Source organism: Jaculus jaculus, chromosome 1 (assembly GCF_020740685.1).
Source record: "Jaculus jaculus isolate mJacJac1 chromosome 1, mJacJac1.mat.Y.cur, whole genome shotgun sequence".
Lineage (NCBI taxonomy): Eukaryota > Metazoa > Chordata > Mammalia > Rodentia > Dipodidae > Jaculus > Jaculus jaculus.
Window position 1 is genome coordinate 189,798,345 of NC_059102.1, and position 22,106 is coordinate 189,820,450.

Here is a 22,106-nt window from a genome sequence, read left to right on the forward strand (position 1 = left end):
ACAGATAAATGATGGTGCAAACACTAGGTCTTTTGATATAAAGCAAAATTTAAAGCTACAAACACTTGGATTGAACTAATTTAAATACTCATTTTAAAGTGTCTCACCCAGGTATACACAGACTTTAATCTGGATTATCTTTTTTTTAATATTTTTTGTTCATTTTTTATTTATTTATTTGAGAGTGACAGACATAGAATGACAGATAGAGGGAGAGAGAGAGAATGGGCATGCCAGGGCTCCCAGCCACTGCAAACGAACTCCAGATGTGTGCACCCCCTTGTGCATCTGGCTAACGTGGGACCTGGGGAACCGAGCCTCGAACCGGGGTCCTTAGGCTTCACAGGCAAGCGCTTAACCACTAAGCCATCTCTCCAGCCCTGGATTATCTTTAAAAATAAATCATTTATGATTTAGGTATTTTGTCTCTCTGCAAGTTCAACCTAAACCCCATTTTTGAATTATTGATATTTGTTTTTAATTTAAATATGCAATTATAAAAGAAGAAATACTCCAAAGGAAAAAGTAAGTGATCATCTGAATAAAAATTAAATAAAACCTATTAAGCTATGACTGCCAAGGTTATTATCTGGAACTACACTCTTATGGCAGGAGTACATATTATAGAATTCTCCTTCCAGTTTAGGATGTCTTCTACATGTATGTTTCTAGCCATTCAGTATGATTAGTCATGGTCTGTGAATGAGTACTGTATGCAATGTTAACAATTGTAAAGCACAACTTAGTTCATCATCTTTAGTTTTGCAGATAGAATGACAGTATGACTATTTCTGATCCAGGGCTTTATTTTGAAGGTATAGACATAGTGGTATTACTTAAAAAATGTTATTTTCACTTAACTCCTTGTACAGTTAAGGTTGTTTATTTTAAAAAAAGAAAACTACATATTATCAGTAACTGTATACATGTGTGAGGGAATATCCAATACCCATAAATAGTTCTCTAGGCTCCTTTCCTTGAGGAGTGATTATCCCAGCAAACCTTTCCCTGACAAGGTGTGTCACTAAATTCATATTTTTAGTTTACAGATAAAAGGGAGCTAAGAGTACAATGCAGAATACAAAACAGCATATCCTTGAGTGTTAAGAGTGAGGAATCAAACCTTTGCAATTGTGTGAAATGCAAAAATAACTACTTTTTTCTGAAAGGCATTGTCAAAATATTTATTGAATGTGTTTTTAAACTGATCTGAAATCCGAGTACTGACAAAACAAGCATACAGCATAAACCTTTATTTATGAAGTCATACTCCAATCCCCATTGTTCAAGTCCATTTTAAATTTTTAACCTGACAGCTTAAGGCATAACTCTTCAAATTAGATGTGCTCCTTTCTCAAGCGAGACACTGTAGTGAAAATGAGTGGAGAGGGGAGGGAAAGGGAGGAGGAGGATAAAAAGAGGGAGAGGGAGGTAGGAAGGAAGGAGGGAGTGAGGGAGGGAAGGAGATGGCTAAGGCAGGAAAATAAAAAAGAAAATTCCATTTGTCTCATCCAACCTAAGCACGAGGCTATCATTGTCTAGGATGTAACAAAGAAGTAACCAGGGTGTTTGTTTTTGGCTCTGTACAGGCTAATTCACCTGTACCTAGTGGACCCATGTTGCCGGATCTAAGTTCCCATTAGGAGTTAGGAGCTCCGGATCTTAGACTAGGTACACTGTTTCCTGGGAGAGGCTGCCACAGGTTCCAGCCTGTGGGTTCTGGGGCGCTTTGCTGGGGTGGGGGGTAGAAGTCCGGTCTGCCCCAGTGCTACCTCCACCCCCAGGCTCTGGCTATCTATGGAGGAGGGTGTTATGTCGGAGACACACAGGTAGCCCTTGCAGCGCCCCGGAGCGCGGGGTTCAGGCCTGCAAGGCGGCGGAGGAGCGGAGGGCACAGCCAAATCTGACTGTGGGCCCCGGAGTGCTGGCCGACCCTAGCAGAGCTGTGTGAGTCTCCACCGAGTCCTCTGGAAACCGTGGCCGGAGAATCGGTTGTCTCGTGGAGGCTTCTATTTCTTTCTTTCTTTTTTTTCCTGCCTCCCCACTACCTACCTGGACTGATTGTCAAAACACGCAGTCCTGGGAACCCCTCTCGGTGGGATAAGTGTAGACTGGGTCTCCATCGCCTGCAGCCTCCGCCGCCACCGGAGATCCCACCCGCACCATGAAGGAATTCTCCGTAAACCCGCGCGCGCTGGGCGACTTTGCCTCCGGAATCGCTGGCCTGGCGCCTTTGGGGTGAGACCAGAGGGGAACCGGTCCATCTCCCTACCGGTCCGAGATTGCCTGCCCAGTGTGCTAGCTTTGCATCCGCCTCAGCATCGCCGTCTTGGCCATCCTCTTCTTTCTCGCCTCTGGGATTGTTTATATAGCATCTAGCACCTAGGAGGCATTGCCCACCCCCACCTGGCATCCCGCCCTTCCGTCCTGCTCTCCCAGCTCCCGCACGTGGTAGGTACCAGTATCATCTCGGCGGCAGGCAGGCGACATCCAGCCAAGAGAGGACGCCCGGGTGTCAGAGCCGTGCATCCTAGCCTGGCGCTCATCCTCCCCGCGCGCCCTCGTCCACTTCCAAAGCCCTGCTCAGGCTTGGGTTTCGTTACCTGCCATCCGTCCCCTGGAGGAGCAGCGGAGGTTTGAAATATTGCCCTGTGGGCGCGCGTGATGCTTCTCTGGGTTCGTTCAGCCGCCAGAAGAGAATGGTAACATGAACAGCTGAGCGTAAGAGCGTCAGCGGAGGAAGGGGCTTGGATTGATGGGCAGAATAAGTACTTGGCGAAGGATCTCATTCCCAGGACTGCGAGAGCAGCGGACGACTCGGCGCCTCCACTTCCTGGCTGGACTCCGCTGACATCTGTAGCCTCCTAGCGACTGACCAGGTTCCCAGGTCACCGCGCCGCGGCTGCCCGCAGGGGAGCGAGTGAGCGTCAGACTTCCTGAGCATCCAGTTCCTGAACCGCCATCCAAACACGAGTTCTGCCCTGGAGATCTTGCTTCCGGACCCACAGCTGGAGCCCGCTGGCAAGCTGGCTCTGGAGGGAGTTGAACTTGAGTTCAGGTGGGTTCCCCCAAGGGTATCACAGGAAGAGATATTTGGGAAAGATCAGGAAGGTGGTGTAATGTCGAAAAGGATACTTTTCTTCCTGACACTTTATGGGGCCAAGCCACTCCCTCTCGCTCAATTTTCGCTCCTCACCTCCTCCTCTCCAACCCAGACCTCCCATTCTAAGGCGGGTGGGGGGTGGACAGAGAGCAGGATAAAAGCGCCTCCCATTTACTGAGCACCTCGCATACTTTTGCCTCTTTCGTAACTTATTATTCTATGAAACGATCGTTTGTACTCTGCTTTACATTAATACAGGTCAATAGGCTTAATGATTTTTCTCAGTTAAGTCATTTATTTCTAAGCCAATAGATAATGCCTTCGTCATAGTTTTCTGGAAGAAAAGTAACTGTGTGTTTGTTCCGCAGATGGCCAACTCCCTCTGAATCCTGCAGATTGGTGCTGGGCACACAACAAAAGTTTGTAGCTTCCCATCAGTATCTGGTGCTTCACAGGGGCGAGGAAAAGACCTTGACATTACACTCCAGACTCAGTCAGGGAACCATCTCTTAACTTTTCTCCTCTGTTAACATTTGCAATGAAGAGGAAACAGAAGAGATTCCTACAGATGACTTTGTTATTCATGGTGGCTTTAATTTTCCTGCCCAATATTGGTCTCTGGTCTTTGTACAAGGATAAGCACCTGGTGAAGTCCGCTGAGCCCTCGGAGCAGCAGGTAAGTACCTGGACAGAGTAAAGGTGTCAGGAGGAAGGGTAAGACATGCACCGTGTGCATGGGCACAAGAAGGTAGAGGTTTGGGAGAGCCTTGGGGTTTCTCCCAAGTCTTCACAGAGCTGATTTTATAATACTTTGGGGACTTTTGAGTTTAAGCAGAAATTATTGAGAGATCACTGACAGTGACATGGTGAAATGGTAAAGTGGGAAAGAAAAATCAGAGTGGTTAAGAAAAGAAGGCAGAGTTTCAAAGCTGGTCTTGCTTTGATTTTGGCTTGAAGTGGATGAAAGTCAGGAACTAATGATAGGAGGCAGAAGTGGGTTTGATACCAGTTCAGGTCAATGATAAGGGTTGGTTTTTGCTTTTTGTCTTGTGTGCATATCTGTATGAACGTGAATTGGGCCATTACATTTTTGAAGTGTTTTCCAAAATTCAAGCTCTAGCTTTCAATACTTTGGTTGAGATTTTCTTTAGCAAAAGATATTCATTCATTGGAAAATTAATGTCTCTCAACTCCCCTGTTGATAAGGAGGTGATAGAGGAGTTACTAAAACTCCATATGATGCTTCACATTCTGGGATGCTTACTGTTTCCTGGAGTGAGCCAGAAGCATATGAGATACTGTATCATTTCTTCTTGGGTTGCAATCCATTAGTATGTCTATGGATGGTTCATAACTTAATCACGTGCCAAAATAAGTTTCTCAGTGAACCAGAGTGCAAAATATTCTTCACAAATGCCGAGAACAATCAATATTGTTGAATTCCTATCTATTAGTAAATAAAACAGCATCTGTAATTAAACTTTGAAAATGAAATACAGTCTTCTTCATGAAATTAATATGACTTTTTTCCAGTAGGTCCCGTATATCATTTTAGAATGTTAGTGTGTTTAATGTTAAGAGTCATCATCCATGTCCACCATGTACTTTCCACACATAGATGGTGCTAAGTAGTCCATTTCTGTACAAGAGAAGTGCATATTAATGGAAATTGGATATTTGTCCTTATATTTAACAAAGTTTAGTTTTCTTTATACACAGTGAGTCTTTAACTGTAAAATGTATAGCTAATATGTTTTATTTTACTATGGGAAGTCATTATGCATTTCTTCACTTTAAAGCAAAGTAGATCCTGTGAATTTTCAGTTTATTGGAATTTTCATGAAAAATGCTGACATACACTCAGTTGATTATTATCCTTTCTAGGGGGCATTTAACTTTGGTTTGGAGTATATTCGGCTTTGTTGTCCAAATATTGGAGTAAAATGATGGGGACTTTGGGTGTAAAACTTCACAAGCCCTTATTGAAATCTCTTATTTTTCCCCAACATTTTATACAAAACAGAATGTTATTAACAATAGTAGTCAATATATTACCATAAAATTTTCAATTATTTTATCTTGATTTTTGTTAATTTAATTAACAAATTAATCTAAAGTATTTAGTGGTATAGAAAACATGAACTTTAATTAATCCTTTTAATGAGATCTTTACCACATTCTCTTTGATTCTATTGATTTTGAGCTTTAATGAGAAAATTGTGTGTCCCATTATGCTAAAAATAAAATGTAGCATTTCAACTCTTTGAATTGCCATTATGATCTTCAAAGCAGTTTTCTTTCTTTTTTTAGTTCTTGTAGAGTGCAAATGACTCTTAAGTTTTAGTAATAAAGTAATAATTGGGAAGGCATTGCTGTTCTTCAAAGTTTCTTATACTATAGAGAAAATGACTCATGCTATGATGTCCCTTGATATTAGTCTGACAATCATGGAAAACTTTTGAAAGTAAGCTATGAAAATAAAGTGATAAGCCTAAAATAAATGAAAATTATGTACTTTAGCGTTTTAACCTACATAATCTTATAACTCATACTTTCTTACAGATTAAAATATAATATCAGTACTTTTGCATTATTATTTACTTTTTGGATAAGTAAAATTTAAATAATGAATATATTTGGATAAATAAAAGTAATGTTCAATGAAAACAATATTGAATATTGTAATGTTAGATTTTGCTCAGTAATCTATGTTTCAGTATTAGTGAGTTATATACATCGTTACACAGATAGGACATATGCACAAGGTTTCAATTTGAAGCATATGATTTGACTATTGGGAAATGTGTTATCCAAATTCAGCAATGTTTTTTTTTAATTTTTTTTTTGTTTAATTTTATTTATTTACTTGAGGGCAACAGAGAAAGAGGCAGACAGAAAGAGAGAGAATGGGCTTGCCAGGGCTTCCAGCCACTGTAAACGAACTCCAGATGCTTGCACCCCCTTGTGCATCTGGCTAACGTGGGTCCTAGGGAATCAAGCCTCGAACTGGGGTCCTTAGGTTTCACAGGCAAGCACTTAACTGCTAAGCCATCTCAGCACTGAGCAATGTATTTTCAAAAGATATTTTTTATGGAAAATTGCTAATTTTTAAAGGCAAGTATTTGTTACTATATTTGTCTCCAAGTTTAAAATGCTGAGGGTGAGATTAATGTGCTGATTGAAGCATTGACAGTAACAAGAACCGAAGCTATTCCAAACATGTCATGTGCTCACAAGAGCAGCTCCATTTTTACAGCTGATCTGTGTGAAATAAACAAGGCTTTGGTTCCAATGAGAGCCTGAAGTTGGTCTTAAGAGTTGGAAAATCCTGATTGTTTTAAGTTATTTGACTTTTACAGTGAATTGCAGAGACATGCTTTATGGAAATTTTAAATCATGAAATGAATAATGCCTTTCGATAATATCAATTTGTATTTGCTAGATAACATCAAAAATATATTCTCAAAGTGCTATACAATGCCAGTTTTATATACCATGCAACCTGAGATAAGTTAAAAGAAGACAAAAATAAAAGACACAGAAGTAAACTGTTTTGTTTAGTCTTTAAAAATTTAGTATTTAACAGATACTTACATTCTACTATAATACTACAAGTTAATTTTATTTATGTAACATTTATGTTAATTCTCTGTAATATTTTATATGTCTGCCCCATCACTAATGTGGAAAATGTAACACATTTATTAAGAATCCACTTTTAATTTTGTCTCTATGTTCCACTTTCCCTAATTATAGAAAAAAAAAAAAAAACAGGTAGAAAAGATAAAGCAGTTTTCATGCAAGCTAAAGTTTTGTGTTGTCTGGATATTGCAAGATTGATATCAAACAATGGAAAAAAATAAACCTTTGGATTCTTTTAATGTTTAAATATTTTCAAAATATTTCATACATTTTATTTACATGCTATTTTATTATCATAATTTTATTTTATTTCATTTGCTTTTGTTTTTTGCATTTTTATTATTACAAGGTTTTCCATCATGCTACTTAAATACATATATGCATATGGGAATGAGTCTATAGAGTGTAGGTACAGCATTCAGGAGACAATGATTGCCGTGTGATTATTTTATGCTAATCTTCATTTCATTTATTTTCTTTTTAAACATGGAAATTGCTGCTGTTCTCTAAGTTCAGCTGCAAGAAGTCCAGTTGCTTATTTAGGGCTTAACTTAGCTGTGCTTTGGGATAATGTATAGAGCAATGCAATATTTTAGAACAATACTATTGCCTCCAATGTTGTATTTGTCTTTGTAATCATTTACTCGTATATACATAGAATAATCCAAACCAAAACACTCATTTCTCAAAGCATTGCATAGATTAAGTAAGTGGCTGAGCAACAGTGTTGGGCATAAAATTATTTGTATTAATAATCCCTAACTATTCACAGTATGACGAGGATAGGAAAACAAAGATTGCAGACCCAGAATTTAAAATCAGAAACTTTGTTTTTGCATGCACCTTCCCTCCCCGCCTCCTCTCTCTCTCTCCTGGAATGTAAATCAGGTGGTCTCAGGTTCTCTCAAGCCCTAGTACTTATGAGGCAAGCACTATTAACCACCGAGCAATTTTCCCCACCTCTACATCAGGAATTTCTAAGAATTCTTCTTAATAGATAACTTTGAAAACACGTTTGGTAGGGGGTTATTCTGGCATATGAAAAAGAAAAGGAGATATAAGTCACTTTGAACTGGTGGGATTTTCTTAATTTCAGAATTTTTCAAATTATACATGACAGCTATTTTGTGCATAATGACTCACACCTTTAAGTTGTAGTAGTCCCTCTGGACTGAGGTGAGAGGATGGCTTTGAGTTGAAAGCAGCCTAGTCAGAGTAAGTTCCATGTCATCTGGGGCAAGAAGGAGGCTCTGCTTCAAAAAAAGCAAGGAAATAAAATAAAATAAATAGAGTCATCCATATTTGTCATAAAATGTGATGCATAAAATCCCCAGAGCTTCCCATCTTTGATGTAAGAAAAAAAAATTGAGGCTATCTTGATTTTCCACATAATAATATGTGAAATGTTCTTGGCAGATGTTACTTAACCTCCATTAAAAACAAAGTTTCTTAGACAAGATTGTCATCTTTAACTTTGTTCAATCATCTTTTAATGTTAACCAGACTCTACTTTTCATTTCAGGGACACTTTTCTTTTTGACAGGATTTTTTTTTCCCCTCATGGCATTTTACCTTGTTTTATTGTACTTTTTAAAAAATATAAAAGTATATAAAATGTAAGATAACTGGTATCTAGTATAAGCAAACTTTCTCATGCTTTCTTTTGTCATGATAATCACTAAAGCTGTAAGTAAAGTGTGGTTCCTTTTTGAGAAAATCTTTTAGATATTGGAAGAGCTAAGACCAGAAAATAAAGTTAAGGGTTTTCTGTTCTCTACTCAGGATAGTCTATTCTCACCACAATAGCTGTGAAATGATGCATTTGTTTGAACCATACTGTTCTTAATTAGCTATGATGTGGATTTTAAATTAGAGTCTTAAAGGACCTTTTCTTGAATTTATGGAAAATCCATTCAGAATAATTGCAGGCTGGCACCTCATAGACCACTTTAACAAGTGTGTTCATTATTTGCTGTGACTTAGTAGATCACGACATGATGAGTTCATCATCCTATCCCATGGGAGACAGCATGTGAAACAAAGCCTTTTTGTTTGTTTGTTTGTTTGTTTATTACTGGTCTAGTTGAGAGAGAGAGGGGGGGGGGGGATTTTCTCCTGTTCTATTAATTTCTGAGTTACACAAGCTCTGCTGAATCAGTTACCCACATGTAAGGTTTTCTTGTAAGAAGCAAATAAAGCTGCAATATATAGAGATGGAGGAGAAATATAAGTGGTATACAAAAGAGTTTGGAGTGAATTTATTTATTTACTTTTATTTTTTTCCAGAAATAGCCATGACAATCTTTAGGAAGTTTGCAACCATCCCACTCCTTGTATTTTTTTTTTCTTTTTATACAATGAAAATCAGCATCTACAATAACCTCCCAGGAGAAACTCTAAATCAAAACGAGCTAAAGGCAGTCCATCACATAAGGACATATGGACTCAGATAAAGAAGATATGCTCTGTGTCATAAATGTTCCCATTACTCCTTGACATAGCTTGTTGACGAAGCAGTTGAGGTCAAGATATTTAAGATATTGATAACCATTTCTTAGAACATTGTTCTTTTTCCTTAATATTTATAGGAATGTTATTAAAGTTATTCTTAAAAAAACTCAAGGCACAAAGAGTCAAAACAATAGGAGGTTTGAAGGATGGCAATAAAGACAAAAACAAACTATCATTAACTAGTCACTTGCTCTCCCTATAATCTCCATCTGTCACACCATGAAGCTAGGGATTCCAAAATGATCTCAAAATGGAATTGTCATGCTTGAATGGACAGTAACAAAGAACAAATAAAAATAAGTATGCTACTGAGAATACCCACTAGACAGGTTGATCTAAAGATTCAAAAGAGAGAAATAGGATGTACACAATGGTTGAAGACAAGATTTTTTCTTCACTATTCTTTATTAATATAGTAATGTCTTTCACTACCAAACTCAACAAGGTAACAGCAGAAACATGGTGATAAAAAAGAACACTCATATATTTAAAGCTCACTTCCAGTATGACTTAAAAAGGATATGGGCTAGATTAGTCATACTCTTAGATTAATTGTCTACATTGTATAGATTGATCTAGCACATACATATACACAGGAAATGCCTGTGCACAGGTGTTGCTTATTAAGGAAACTTAAGTTCTCACATTTCATTTTCAATAATATTTTAAACTTATTTCTGTTGCTTTCAATGCACAAGATATTGTTAGTCAAGTTTAGTCAATTAAATGTTGTTAATGTAACTCTAGGACAGTATGAGAAAGATAAGGAAAATGCATCCATTTCTGAAAATGCTTATGCTTACATTTATTTAGCAAGTGCTAGAATCACAAATGGATTAAGCCTGCTAAAGGCTGCACATGTTATAAATAGGACAGCACATGGTTATATTGTAGCATGATAACACAATTTTGGTTACCACAGAGTCTGGTGCCAGCTATTATCTGTTGTAAGGAGCATTGTATACCAATGAGAGCTGGGGAGGCTGATTACAAATCATTTCAAGTAAAAAAAATACTCGAGGAATGTTATTTCAGTACTGATTTTAAGAAGTCAGAGGCAAGTATTATAATTGGGAATGTTTTTGTCATATTAAACTGACCATATTGTTAGGGATGTCATTTAAGTTTGGTTGAACTATGTTTTGATTCACTATATTTTTGACATCTTTCCAGTAGGAAACTATGAGTGAACCTAAATGGAAGAGAGATATTAGTTTCTGTAGAATCTTGTTCTCTTTTAGTAGGCCTTTATATAAACTTGGGGCTCAGACTTTCTGAATTCAGAGTCTAGCTTCAGAATTTAGTACTTTTTGTCATTTTACATCTTGTGTATATCTTTCTCAGGTCAGGTTTCTTCTAAGAAAGGTGGGGTTTTATATATATATATATATATATATATATATATATATATATATATATATATGATATAATGAGGATTAATGGTTAACATCTTGAGGAGCATGCAATAAGGCTTAATAGATATAGATTGTTATAATACATATTGTAACTATTTTCACATGAGTATTGCCTTTAGCAAGGTAATTAGTGTTGGTTTTAACATGTGTTTACATATGCTTTCTCGTTGTCAAAATGCAAAAGCAAAGCAATTTCTCTGATGTAAATCTATCACAGATACTTGTTGAATAAACAAAATCTTAAAAATATGAAGAAATTTTCATAATTTTTGGTTTGCAGTTAAGAATAGGTTGTTGGTTATCACAATTACTGAATTTCTCTTCAGTGTATTGCTCTGAAGCCTACTAAATCTGGAGGTTTTAATAGAAGGATAAGAAGAGAGAAGAAATCCTTATTTGTAATGATCACCCTGTGTTCCACATACAAGTATTTCTTCCACACTAATTATCAATAAAATCTTACTTTTGTTGGACTTGCTTATATTTTTCTCATGAAAGTGATTGAATAATTCTGGAAAAGCAAGGAAAAAACTAGGTAGAAACTATCAAAGCAGTACAGCTATCTTAAAGAACTGCTATTCTTTTTAGGAAAGGTAGGGGGCAGATAAGGAACATTGTATTGTTGCAATTCTTAATTTTCTAAAAAGTAAATTAAGGAAATAAAAATTACATTCAAAGAACAGAGAATCAGTAACTGGACTAAGAATTATGTCTGTGATAGAAAGGTAGAGAATGATATAGACTGCCCATCATCTATAGAGTCTTTCATGTTGACGGGTAATTGTGAACTCCACCCTGTTATAAAAATTGGATAGGATTGTGATCAATTTAAGAGAGGTTCAAGTAGTTTAAATTAACATGTTGACTTCTTCCTTTACAAAAAGATATGACTTGGGGCAAGTCATAATCTTTGAAGCCCAAGTTATCATATTGAAACAGGAGTAATTCACTAATAGGTAGCTGAGCAATCCAGTTGGATTTACACATGTAACTTGCTAGTTATGTTGAAAATAACAAAAAGAAGCATAAAAAATCAGTCTATTACCTTTTTTTGAATTTCTAGAGTATCTGCTAATATATCAAGTGAGCTTAGCATTCTATAATTGTAATGGTGACATAATAAAACATAAAGCTACATTAGTAACAATTTTTAATTTTTAATTTTAGTAAGTTATTTATTGAAGATGCAGGTTGTAAAATATTGATGTTGATTTAATTGTTTTACAAGAAATTCATGTAAAAACTCCATATTTTTAAAGATAGAACAATATTAATGTGTTTTGATATTTATTTGGGACCCCTTCTAAATACCTTCTATTCATTGATTCATTGACTCCTAGGGGGGAAAAAAAAAAGTCATTGAGGTCAGTTCTATGTAACTCATTTTATATCCAAGTAAGACCATAATGACAAAATGTCTATTCATGCACTTTGGTAGAGAGAATTAAACCCATGTTACCAATGGCAATGTGAAAAGCAAGTGAAGACTTACTTCATAATGTCGTTAAGTATGGCAATTCATCTTGGCACTCTGGGTTGTAAAAGTTCTAAATGTTTGAAGCAAATTGTAAAAGATTACAATGTGATAATATATAGGAAAGTGAAATACCTTGTTTGTTTAAACAGTTAGATATTGGTAAGTCCTCTAGCTGGAGGGTCATAGAGGCAGGAAACAAGTTAAAGTAGAAGAAGGAGAGTACACTGAAAGACTGAGAGTATAATTCCAAAGAAATATGGAGATGGTTGAGAAATTGGAAGCAGAAGAATCAGAAAGGGGTCTAGAAACTAGAAGGAGGTTAGAACTTAGAAGGGAGGGTAGGGTAGATTCTAGTAAGGGGGTGGTAGAATGTAGAAAGGGGCATTAGAATCTAGGAATGGGGGTTGCAATCTAGAAAGGGAGTTAGAATATGAAAAGGGAGGTTAGAATCTAAAAGTTTGATTTAGATCCTATGTGTTTAATAGCTTGAATGTTCTTCCTGGAATGGCAGTCTGACAATTTTCCCAGATAGCACTCTTGAAAAGCTAGTTAAGATTTTGTAAAATTGGGCTGGGAAGATGGCTCAGCAGTTAAGGTTCATGCCCACAGAGCCTAATGACCTGAGTTCAATTTCCCAGTACCTACATAAATCCAGATGCATAAATTGGCACATGCATCTGGAGTCAGTTTGCAGTAGCAAAAGGCCCTGTTGCACCCTTCCCTAGCCCCTCTTCTGTCTCTCTGTGCTTACAAATAATTATTTTTTGAAAAGAATTTGTGAAATATTCTAAAAACTATGAAAGAACATTGGTGTATTACACATGTTAGCTACATGAGAAGTAACTCAATTGACATTATATATTACACTAAAATTATATATGATCCTATAATTAAGATCATAATGCTAAGTAGGTATGTCATCAAGCCAAACATTCACCCTGTCAATTCATTAAGAAACCATAAGTCAGGCTGAAAAAAATGGCTTTGCAGTTAAGACACTTGCCTGCAAAGCCAAAGGACCCAGATTTGATTCCCCAGGACCCACATAAGCCAGATGCACAAGGTTGAGCATGCACTTGAAGTTTTCAGCCACTGGAAGCCCTGGTATGCCTATATTCTCTCCTCTTTCTCTTTTTTCCTCACTCTAAAATAAATAAATAAAATAAAATATTAAAAAAAGCATAAATCCAAATAAATTAGACAATGACAAGATTCATAGGATGATGAAAAATTCAAAAATTTGGGGCTGGAGAGATGGCTTAGAGGTTAAAGATGCTTGCCTGTAAAGTCAAAGGACCCAGGTTCAATTCCCTAGGACCCACTTAAACCAGATGCACAAGGTGGCATATGCAACAGGAATTTGTTCGCAGGGGTTGGAGGCCCTGCTGTGCCTTTTCTGTCTCCCCCTATCTATCTCTATCCTATCTGCTTCTCTTTCTTTCTCAAATAAATGAATAAAAATTAAAAAAATAACACATTTAAGAATAGAAGTGGAATCAGGGTGAAGGGATTTATTACATAAGTGAGCAGATAGTAGCTTTCATTGGAAATATTCTCAAGGCACCATGCTAATAATAAAAGTAATGAAACTTGTATAATAAAGCAGTAGGTATAATAGTGGAAATGAGTATATTAATAACTTAAAAAAAACATTAAAGTAACATTTGCTAGCTTTTAATTTAGCAGATAGACAATTGACAAGTGTTCTTAAATCTGCATAATAATTACATGACATAATACTAGTAATATTTAATAATAATATTTTACTACCATGAAGTAATATGGTAATTATAATATATTACATGGCTGTTACTGTTCAATAATACAAAGTTTGAGATGATATAGGGATAGATCTCCCAGTATCAAATGTTGAGATTATGTATGATTCACCATATTCAAGTACATTTGAAATTTCCTAAATCATTGCAACAGAGGAGACAGGGTACAACTATAAAATATGCACAATACTTATGAGTATAAAAATGAGTGAGGGCTGGAGAGATTGCTTAGTGGTTAGGCGCTTGCCTGTGAAGCCTAAGGATCCTGGTTTAAGGCTCGATTCCCCAGGACCCAGGTTAGCCAGATACACAGTGGCTGGAGGCCCTGGTGCGCCCATTCTCTCTCTTCTCTCCCTATCTGCCTCTTTCTCTCTGTGTCACTATCAAATAAATAAATAAAAATAAACAAAAAATATTAAAAATGAGAGAAAATCAGTTTATCTTTAGTTATATTGCCTGTCTTACTGTGTGACCTTGTGTAACTTCTTTATCTTATCTGTCCCTTAGGTTTCCATTTCTAAAACTGATATAAAAGCCAGGTGTTTTGGATTGAGTTGATATAATGGATAAATAAACTAATACATACAAAATGCTTAGATAACTCAATTGTGCCTAGTAATCAACTTAATTGCTAATTGAAGTTAAATATTTGATTCCACTAAACAGAGTGGAAAAAGGAGAGCAGGAAGTTCCTGTGAGTTGTCGGTCATTACCCATCATGGTAACATATTTTTCTAGGATAAATTTTGCCTCTTTGAAAGGATTTTTTTTTAAAATATATGGATTTAGAAGCATAGAGAAAGAGAGAAAGAGAGAGAAAAAATAGGCATGCCAGGGCCTTTAGCCTTGGCAAACAAACCCGAGATGCATGTGCAATTTGTGCATCAGGCTTTACATGGGTATTGGGAATCAAACATGGGTCATCAGACTTTGCTGGTATGCATCTTAACCATTGAACAATCTCTCCATTCCTGAAGGGATGTTTTTCAAATATGTTTTGAATCACCGATAACTGGTTTTTATTTTCAATTTTTAAAAAGTTATTGAGTAGCCAATATAAAAAAAATAGTATGCTACTTAATTTAAAATATTTTATAACTTGAATCTTGGGCTCACAAATCCCTGTATGTCAAACTGACTAGATTTCTACAGAGAACAGACCCTTTCCAGAGTATACAGTCAGAAACCAATGCTATTTTGTTATTTCCCTCTAAACTTTATTTTATTCTGGTTGCTTCACTTGATACTAATTTCTGAACATGAATTGTGTCCTCAGGGAAATAAGCAATCTTTCGAAATTGTGTTATTATTCAGTCTAAATTTTCAAAGAGGATTATAATAAAATGTTTAAGGGTCATGTACATTATTATTTTATAGGACTTGGGTTCCACCATTAATGTTCTGGTTCTTTCTAACAATAAAGTAAAAGCCAAGAAAAGTTCTGCTGATTGTACAGTGGAGCCATATGGTTAAGTATCTCCCTCTTCCATCTCGTGCTTCCTAGAAATGAGAAGACTAGAAAGATAGCAATAGAAAGCTGTGTAAAAGTAGATGCTAATGGCAGATAAAATTTCTTCTGCTGTATAGCTAAATAAATGTACCCTTTGTTAGATACCCTAACAGACTGCTGTCAGATTACTAATTATGACATGGGATTTTACTCCTCTTCAATGCTATAGAAACATTTAAGTTTACTCTCACACAGTGAAGAATAGTATGTTTTGAAGATATTTGGTATTTCATGGTACAGACTTTTAGTTCTCACATGTGTAATGTACATAGAAGGACATCTTTCTGAAATTCCAATAGTGTTTCTCTGGTTCAAGTGAATAGAGAAACACAAGGCAATCCCCAGTAACCTTTCTTTGTTTTCTGCCTTAGGCCTTTCTTCTTCTTTTATTCTCTAAAATTTCCCTGATTAATATTGCTTATAGAGAATTATTTGAATAATAGGCCCACTGAATAGAAAAAATACTTGTAACACTTTAAAAGTGAAAGTACTTGGTAACATGAAAAAATTCCTTTGAATCTGTGTTTCTAACTTTTGAAGTGTGTGTGATGTGGGAAATATGTTTGTAGTTTAAGCCTTCTGTTGTTTTTCTTTGTTAGTAAGCCTGGGAGCTGTCACTTTACTCCAGACTATGTAATCCCAAAGTAAATATTGCTTAGTTTTGTCACCTCAACAACAACAACAACAAAAAAGTCCTTTGTAAGCTCAAAATACAAACTGGCAGTTAAACCGAAGTACCTCTTATAATGATTCTACATTTTTTTCTGTTCAGCTCTTTTGTTTTCCAAAGCTGCTTTTGCCAATCTTCTCAAATCCCCTATGCCATGTCTCCTGTAATGGTTCTCAGCCAATAGCTTTGCCTCATTCTTCACTTAGAGTCTAGGATTTTCATTCTTCTAGATGCAAGACTTGGAGTCATAAAAGGAAATAAAGAAGTAGTATTTGTTTGATGAGCTTTCACAGTTTGTTTCCTATAGGAAAATGTCCCTAGCTTTAATATAAACACATGTACCCTATCCAGACTATTGCACAGCTTTCCTAAGGGACTTCTAATTCGTACTTTCTGTTTTCCTTTTCATTCATTTCCTCTCAGCCTTTCCTTATGCTATCCATCTTTCCTATGGATATTTAAATTTGACATTATGGTGGAATATGGGGCACAAAAGCAAAGCAGAGAAAATGTTTTTCTGTGCTTCAGTATTATAGCTACCAGTATTGGCCTGTCTGTCACCTTAATATTCAGATTCCCCACACTGTTGTCTTTCAACTTCTACTCAATTGCGGCTGCATAAACACTCTATTTTAACTGAGATAATGATCAATCAGCCAGCCACTAGGCCAAGACTACTTAAGTATGCATATGTTTTGCTTCCTCAGCTCCAATTCTTTCCCTGTTTAAAATTAAAGCTCAAGGGCTTGAGGGATAGCTTAGTGGTCAAGGCCTTTGCATGCAAAGCCAAAGGACCTTGGTTCGTTTCCCCAGGACCCAAGTTAGCACAAGGGGGCACACACATCTGGACTTTGTTTGCAGTGGTTGAAGGCCCTGGTGTGCCCATTCTTTCTCTCTGTCTCTGTCTTTCTCTCTCCCCTCTCTCCCTCTCTCTCTCTCTGTCAAATTAATTAATTATACTTACAGAGAACAAACCATGGTATTTCCATTCCCTCCCCCACTTTCTCCTTCATGACTCTGCTCTCACCTCCCTCTCTATTAGTCTCTCTTTTAATTTGTTGTCATCATTTTTTTTCTTCTATTATGAGGGTCTTGTGGGAGTATTGCTAGGCACTGTGAGGTCTTGGATATTGAGGCCAAATTCTGTTTGGACAGTTGTATGTAAGGAGTGGTAACCTTCCTTTGGCTCTTACATTATTTCCACCACCTCTTCTGCAATGGACCCTGAGCCTTGGTGGGTGTGAGATGTTTCAGTGCTGAATACTTCTGTCCCTTCTTCTCAGCACTATGTTGCCTTTTGGGTCATCCCAGTGGTCATTGCCACCTGAAAAGAGAAGCTTCTCTGACCAGAAGTGAGAGTAGCATTAATACATGAGCATGAACATTAAGTGTAGTGCTTTGAGGGAAATTTGGTGAGAGTAATATATGCATTTATCCAGGCAAGAGCAGGCTTTATACCCCTTAGGCTCATGAACTCCCCTGCCATAGGCTTTTGATTAGATTTTCAATTCCAGGCACATATTCCCTCCAATAGAGTGGGCCTTCAGTCTAATTAGAGAGCAGTTGGTTTTCCCCAGAGCAGACAGGCTACTATTGCACTCATTCAGTCACTTGGCCTGTCTGGCCAAACTTGAGGTTTCCAGTGTCCACTGTTTTCACTGCTGATGACTTCTGTCTCCCATAAGACTGAAGATAACACAAATTTTTCCAGATTTGAGTTGGCTGGGAGATGTTTTTCTGTTCAGCACCAACTTGATTTCTCAGTGATTTTGCCTCTCAAACATGTGAAGTCTTCAGCAACAGGGTCTTACCATCTCTTTCTCATGGGGAACCAAGGGCTTTGGCAATAGCCTGAAATGTTTTGAAGGCAACAGAGATCTCCCTGGCCAACAACTAACTGGAAGGTATCCCATCCCAGGAAATGAAAATTTTTAGTAACCATCTATGGCTTCTGGATGTGCCATTATTTAAGAAAGTAGATTTTTATGTGTCTTATTCAGAATATCTTGAATTTTGATTGGCCCTCCTCACTGACTTCTTTTATACAATCTCTTTCTCTCCCTTAGGCCTTTCCTCTCCCTGTAATCTGTTCTCTACTTACATATATACAATACCATCCCCTTAAGACCTTCCCTCTTCTCCCATCCTTATAGCCTTTTTCTAACTTATGGGCCCTCTTACTGATTTTTGGTTCCAGATCACACACAAGTCTGTACATTTGTAGCTAGGATCCATATATAAGAGAGAAAATGTGACATTTGACTTTCTGGACCTGGGTTACCTCACTTAGTATAATCCTTTCCAGATCCATCCATTTCCCTGCAAATTTCATTATTTCATTTTTCTTTACGACTGAATATAATTCCATAATGTAGATGTACCACATCTTTATTATCCATTCATCTGTGGATGGACATCTAGGCTCCTTCCATTTCCTAGCTATTGTGAATAGAGCAACAATAAACATGGTTGTGCAAGTGTGAGAAGATACATGCCTAAGAATGCTTTAGCTGTAGGTTTGTCATAAATACTTTTTATTATGTTCAGATATGTTCCTTTGATTCCCAGTTTCTGTAATACTTTTACCATGAAAGGATGTTGGATTTTGTCGAATGCCTTTTCTACATCTACTGAGGTGATCATGTGATTTTTGTCCTTCAGACCATTTATTGATTTGCATATGTTGAACTATCCCTGCATCCCTGGGATAAAGCCAACTTGGTAGGGATGAATAATCTTTTTTGGTATATTCTTGTATTCTGTTTGCCAATATTTTGCATCTATGTTCATGAGGGATATTTGGCTGCAATTTTTTTTTTCTTTTGTTCTTTCTTTGCCTGGTTTTCATATTAGGGTGATGCTGGCTTCATAGAAGGAGTTTGGGAGAATTCCTCCCTTTTTTATTTTATGGAAAAGTTTGAGAAGCATTGGTGTTAGTTCTTCCAGGAAGGCCTGGTAAAATTCACTAGTGAATCCATCTGGGCCTGGGCTTTTTATAGTTGGGAGACATTTATAACTGCTTAGATCTCTGTACTTGTTATAGATCTATTTAAATGGTTTATCTCATCTTGATTTAATTTTGATAGGTCATGTGAATCAAGGAAATAATCAATTTCTTTCATGTTTTCAAACTTAGAGGCATATATATTCTTAAAATATGTCCTTATAATTGTCTGAATTTCTTTGGTATCTGTTGTAATGGTGACTTTTTCATTTCAAATTTTGTTAATTTTTGTCTCTTCTCTCTTTCTTCTGGTCAGATTTGCTAAGGGTTTATCAATATTGTTTATCCTTTCAAAGAACCAACTCTTTGTTTTGTTGATTCTTTGGATTGTTTATTTGGTTTCTGCTTCATCAGTTTCTGCTCTAATCTTTGTGATTTCTTCATGTCTACTGATTTTTGGTTTGCCCTGCTCTTCTTTTTCTAAGGCCTTAAGGTGAAATATTAAATTGTTTATTTATAAACGCTCTACTTTCTTACTATAGGCACTTAGAGCTATAATTTTCCTCTTAGGACTGCCTTCATTATGTCCCAAAGGTTTTGGTATGTTGCATTATCATTATCATTTGAATCTATTAATTTATTGATTTCCTTTTTGACTTCTTTAATGACCTAATGATCATTCAATAGTGTACCGTTTAGTCTCCATGAATTTCTGTAGCTTTTCTTGTTGCTGATTTGAAGTTTAATCCCACTGTGGTTAGGTAGAGTTCAAGGGTTTATTATTATTTTTTATTTTTTTGTTCATTTCTATTTATTTATTTGAGATTGATAGAGCCAGAAAGAGGCAGAGAGAGAGAGAGAGAGAGAGAGAGGGAGGGAGAGAGAGAGAGAGAGAGAGAGAGAGAGAGAGGGAGAGAATGGGCACACCAGGGTCTCCAGCCACTGCAAACAAACTCCAGATGCATGCGCCCCCCTTGGGCATCTGGCTAACATGGGTCCTGGGGATTGAGCCTTGAACCAGGGTTCTTAGGCTTCACAGGCAAGCACTTAACTGCTACATCACCTCTCCAGCCCTCACGGGATTATTTTAATTTTCCTATATTTGTGGAGATTTGCTTTGTGTCCTAATATATGGTCTATTTTAGAGAATGTTCCTTGTGCTACAGAGAAAAATGTATTTTCTGTAGCATTTGGATGGAATGTTCTGTATATCTGATAGGTTCATTTGTTCTATGACATCATTTAATTTAGATGTCTCTCTGCTTATTTTTTGCAGGGATGACCTGTCAATTGATGTGAGTGGGGCATTGAAGTATCCCACTATAATTGTGTTTGATGTTATCTGTGACCTTAAGTCTAATACTATTTGTTTGGTGAAACTGGGGGCCCCCAAGTTAGGTTCGTATATTTTTAGGATTGTAATGTCCTCTTGTTAAGAGTTCATTTAATCAGTAGAAAATGGCCTTCTTTATCTTTCCTCACTAATGTTGGTTTGAAGTTGATCCTGTAAGATATTAGGATAGCAACCCCTGCTTGTTTCCTAGGCCTATTTGCTTGGAATACAATTTTCCATCCTTCCACCCTAAGGCAGTGTCTATCTTTTATTGAGAGATAAGTTCTCTGGAGGCAACAAATGTTAGGATCCTGCCTTTTAATCCAGTGTGCAAGCCTGTGTCTTTTGAATGGTGCATTGAGGACACTAATATTAAGATTTTTTATTGAAAGGTATCTATTTATTCTCACCTTTCTTATTTTGTAGTGTTTCTTGTTTTCCCTTTACTCATTTGTTTTAACTGTTATTTGAGTGTGGTTTATTTTTTCCTATGTGTATTTTGCTGTCTCTTCAGCATTAAGAATTCCTTAAAATGTTTTCTATGGAGCTGATTTAGTGGTCATAAATTCATTTAGCCTGTTTTTTGTTGTGGAATGTCCTTATTTCTCCATCAATTTGGGTAGATAGCTTCGCAGGATAAAGTGCTCTTGGTTTACTGTTGTTATCTTTCAGAACTTGGAATACATCATTCTAAGCCCTTCTGGCTTTTAATGTTTGTGTTTAGTAGTTTGCAGTTATTCTGATGGTCTTGTCTTTGTAGGTAACTTGCTTTTTCTCTCTAACTGCTTTCACTATATTTTCTTGGTTTGTGTGTTTAGTAGTTTAATTATAACATGGCGAGGAGAGGTTCTTTCCAGGTTTTGTCTGTTTGGTGTTCCAACAGCTTCTTGTATCTGCATTAGCATTTCTTTCCCAATTTGGGGAAAATTTTCTTCTATGGTTTTGTTGAAAATCCCTACTAAGCCTCTGGATTGAAAATCTTCTCCTTGTGTTATACCCTGAATTCTTGTGTTTGATCCTTTCTTAGTGTGCTATACACCTGTACCTCTTATCATCTCTACTGGCTGAGCTGTTACTGGGGGCTGAATGCTGGAGGTTCCCGGTTCTGATTGTGGGGGATGGGAGAATTCAGACTTATGTAGCTTCTCACACTTTCAGTAGCTCTTTAGTTGATCTTAGCTTTCTTTCCTTCAGATTTCTTAACTTTGCTAGAAGGCTGATGGAGTTGCAATATCTGTTGCTTGGTCTCTGATGCTGCTGTTGCCGCCTTGCATGCCTGGTGCACCTGCTGGACTGTGCCCAGTGGATATGGGTGGATCACGGGCTGTGATTGCCTGAGTGGGACTCTAGTGGCTTTCCTCCTTTCTGGTGGGTCTTGGTCTCTCTGGCTTCTTCTCTGTGTCTAAGAATAACCTATGCTCCTTTACTTTTCAGAAGAGTATTTTTTGCTGGGGTTTTGCTTAAATCCTTCCCTAGGCTTGTTTGGCGAGGCTCCTAAGCTGCCATCATACCTGGAAGTCCAGATAAAATCTTTCATTCAGGAAAAACACAAGAGTGGAGCACAGCTAACCTGAGTTTTCAGATAATGGGCTTTATAGGGCTTCTTCAGTTGGGGTAAGGTGAGGAAGGGAGAAGTTGAATAAAAGAGGTTTCTTTAGGAGAAATCTAAGGTAGTCAGTGTATGAGACAAGAATGGTGACTAGGAGATTTAGGAGAAAAAGGG

The 22,106-nt window shown here is 37.0% G+C and overlaps 1 protein-coding gene across 2 annotated transcripts in view; it reads left to right on the top strand.

Moving 5' to 3' along the window:
* Positions 1-1,507: 1,507 nt before the first annotated feature.
* Galntl6 (polypeptide N-acetylgalactosaminyltransferase like 6) overlaps positions 1,508-22,106 on the top strand; it is a 1,388,055-nt gene continuing 1,367,456 nt past the window's right edge. The window contains exons 1-2 of one of the 2 annotated variants that reach the window (XM_004657138.2): positions 1,508-3,058; positions 3,472-3,779. In XM_004657138.2, coding sequence (XP_004657195.1) covers positions 3,642-3,779 — 138 coding nt within the window. In that variant the 5' untranslated portion in view covers positions 1,508-3,058; positions 3,472-3,641. Of the gene's footprint in view, positions 3,059-3,284; positions 3,362-3,471; positions 3,780-22,106 lie in introns of those variants that run through there. The other variant, XM_045142386.1, reaches the window with a different exon arrangement.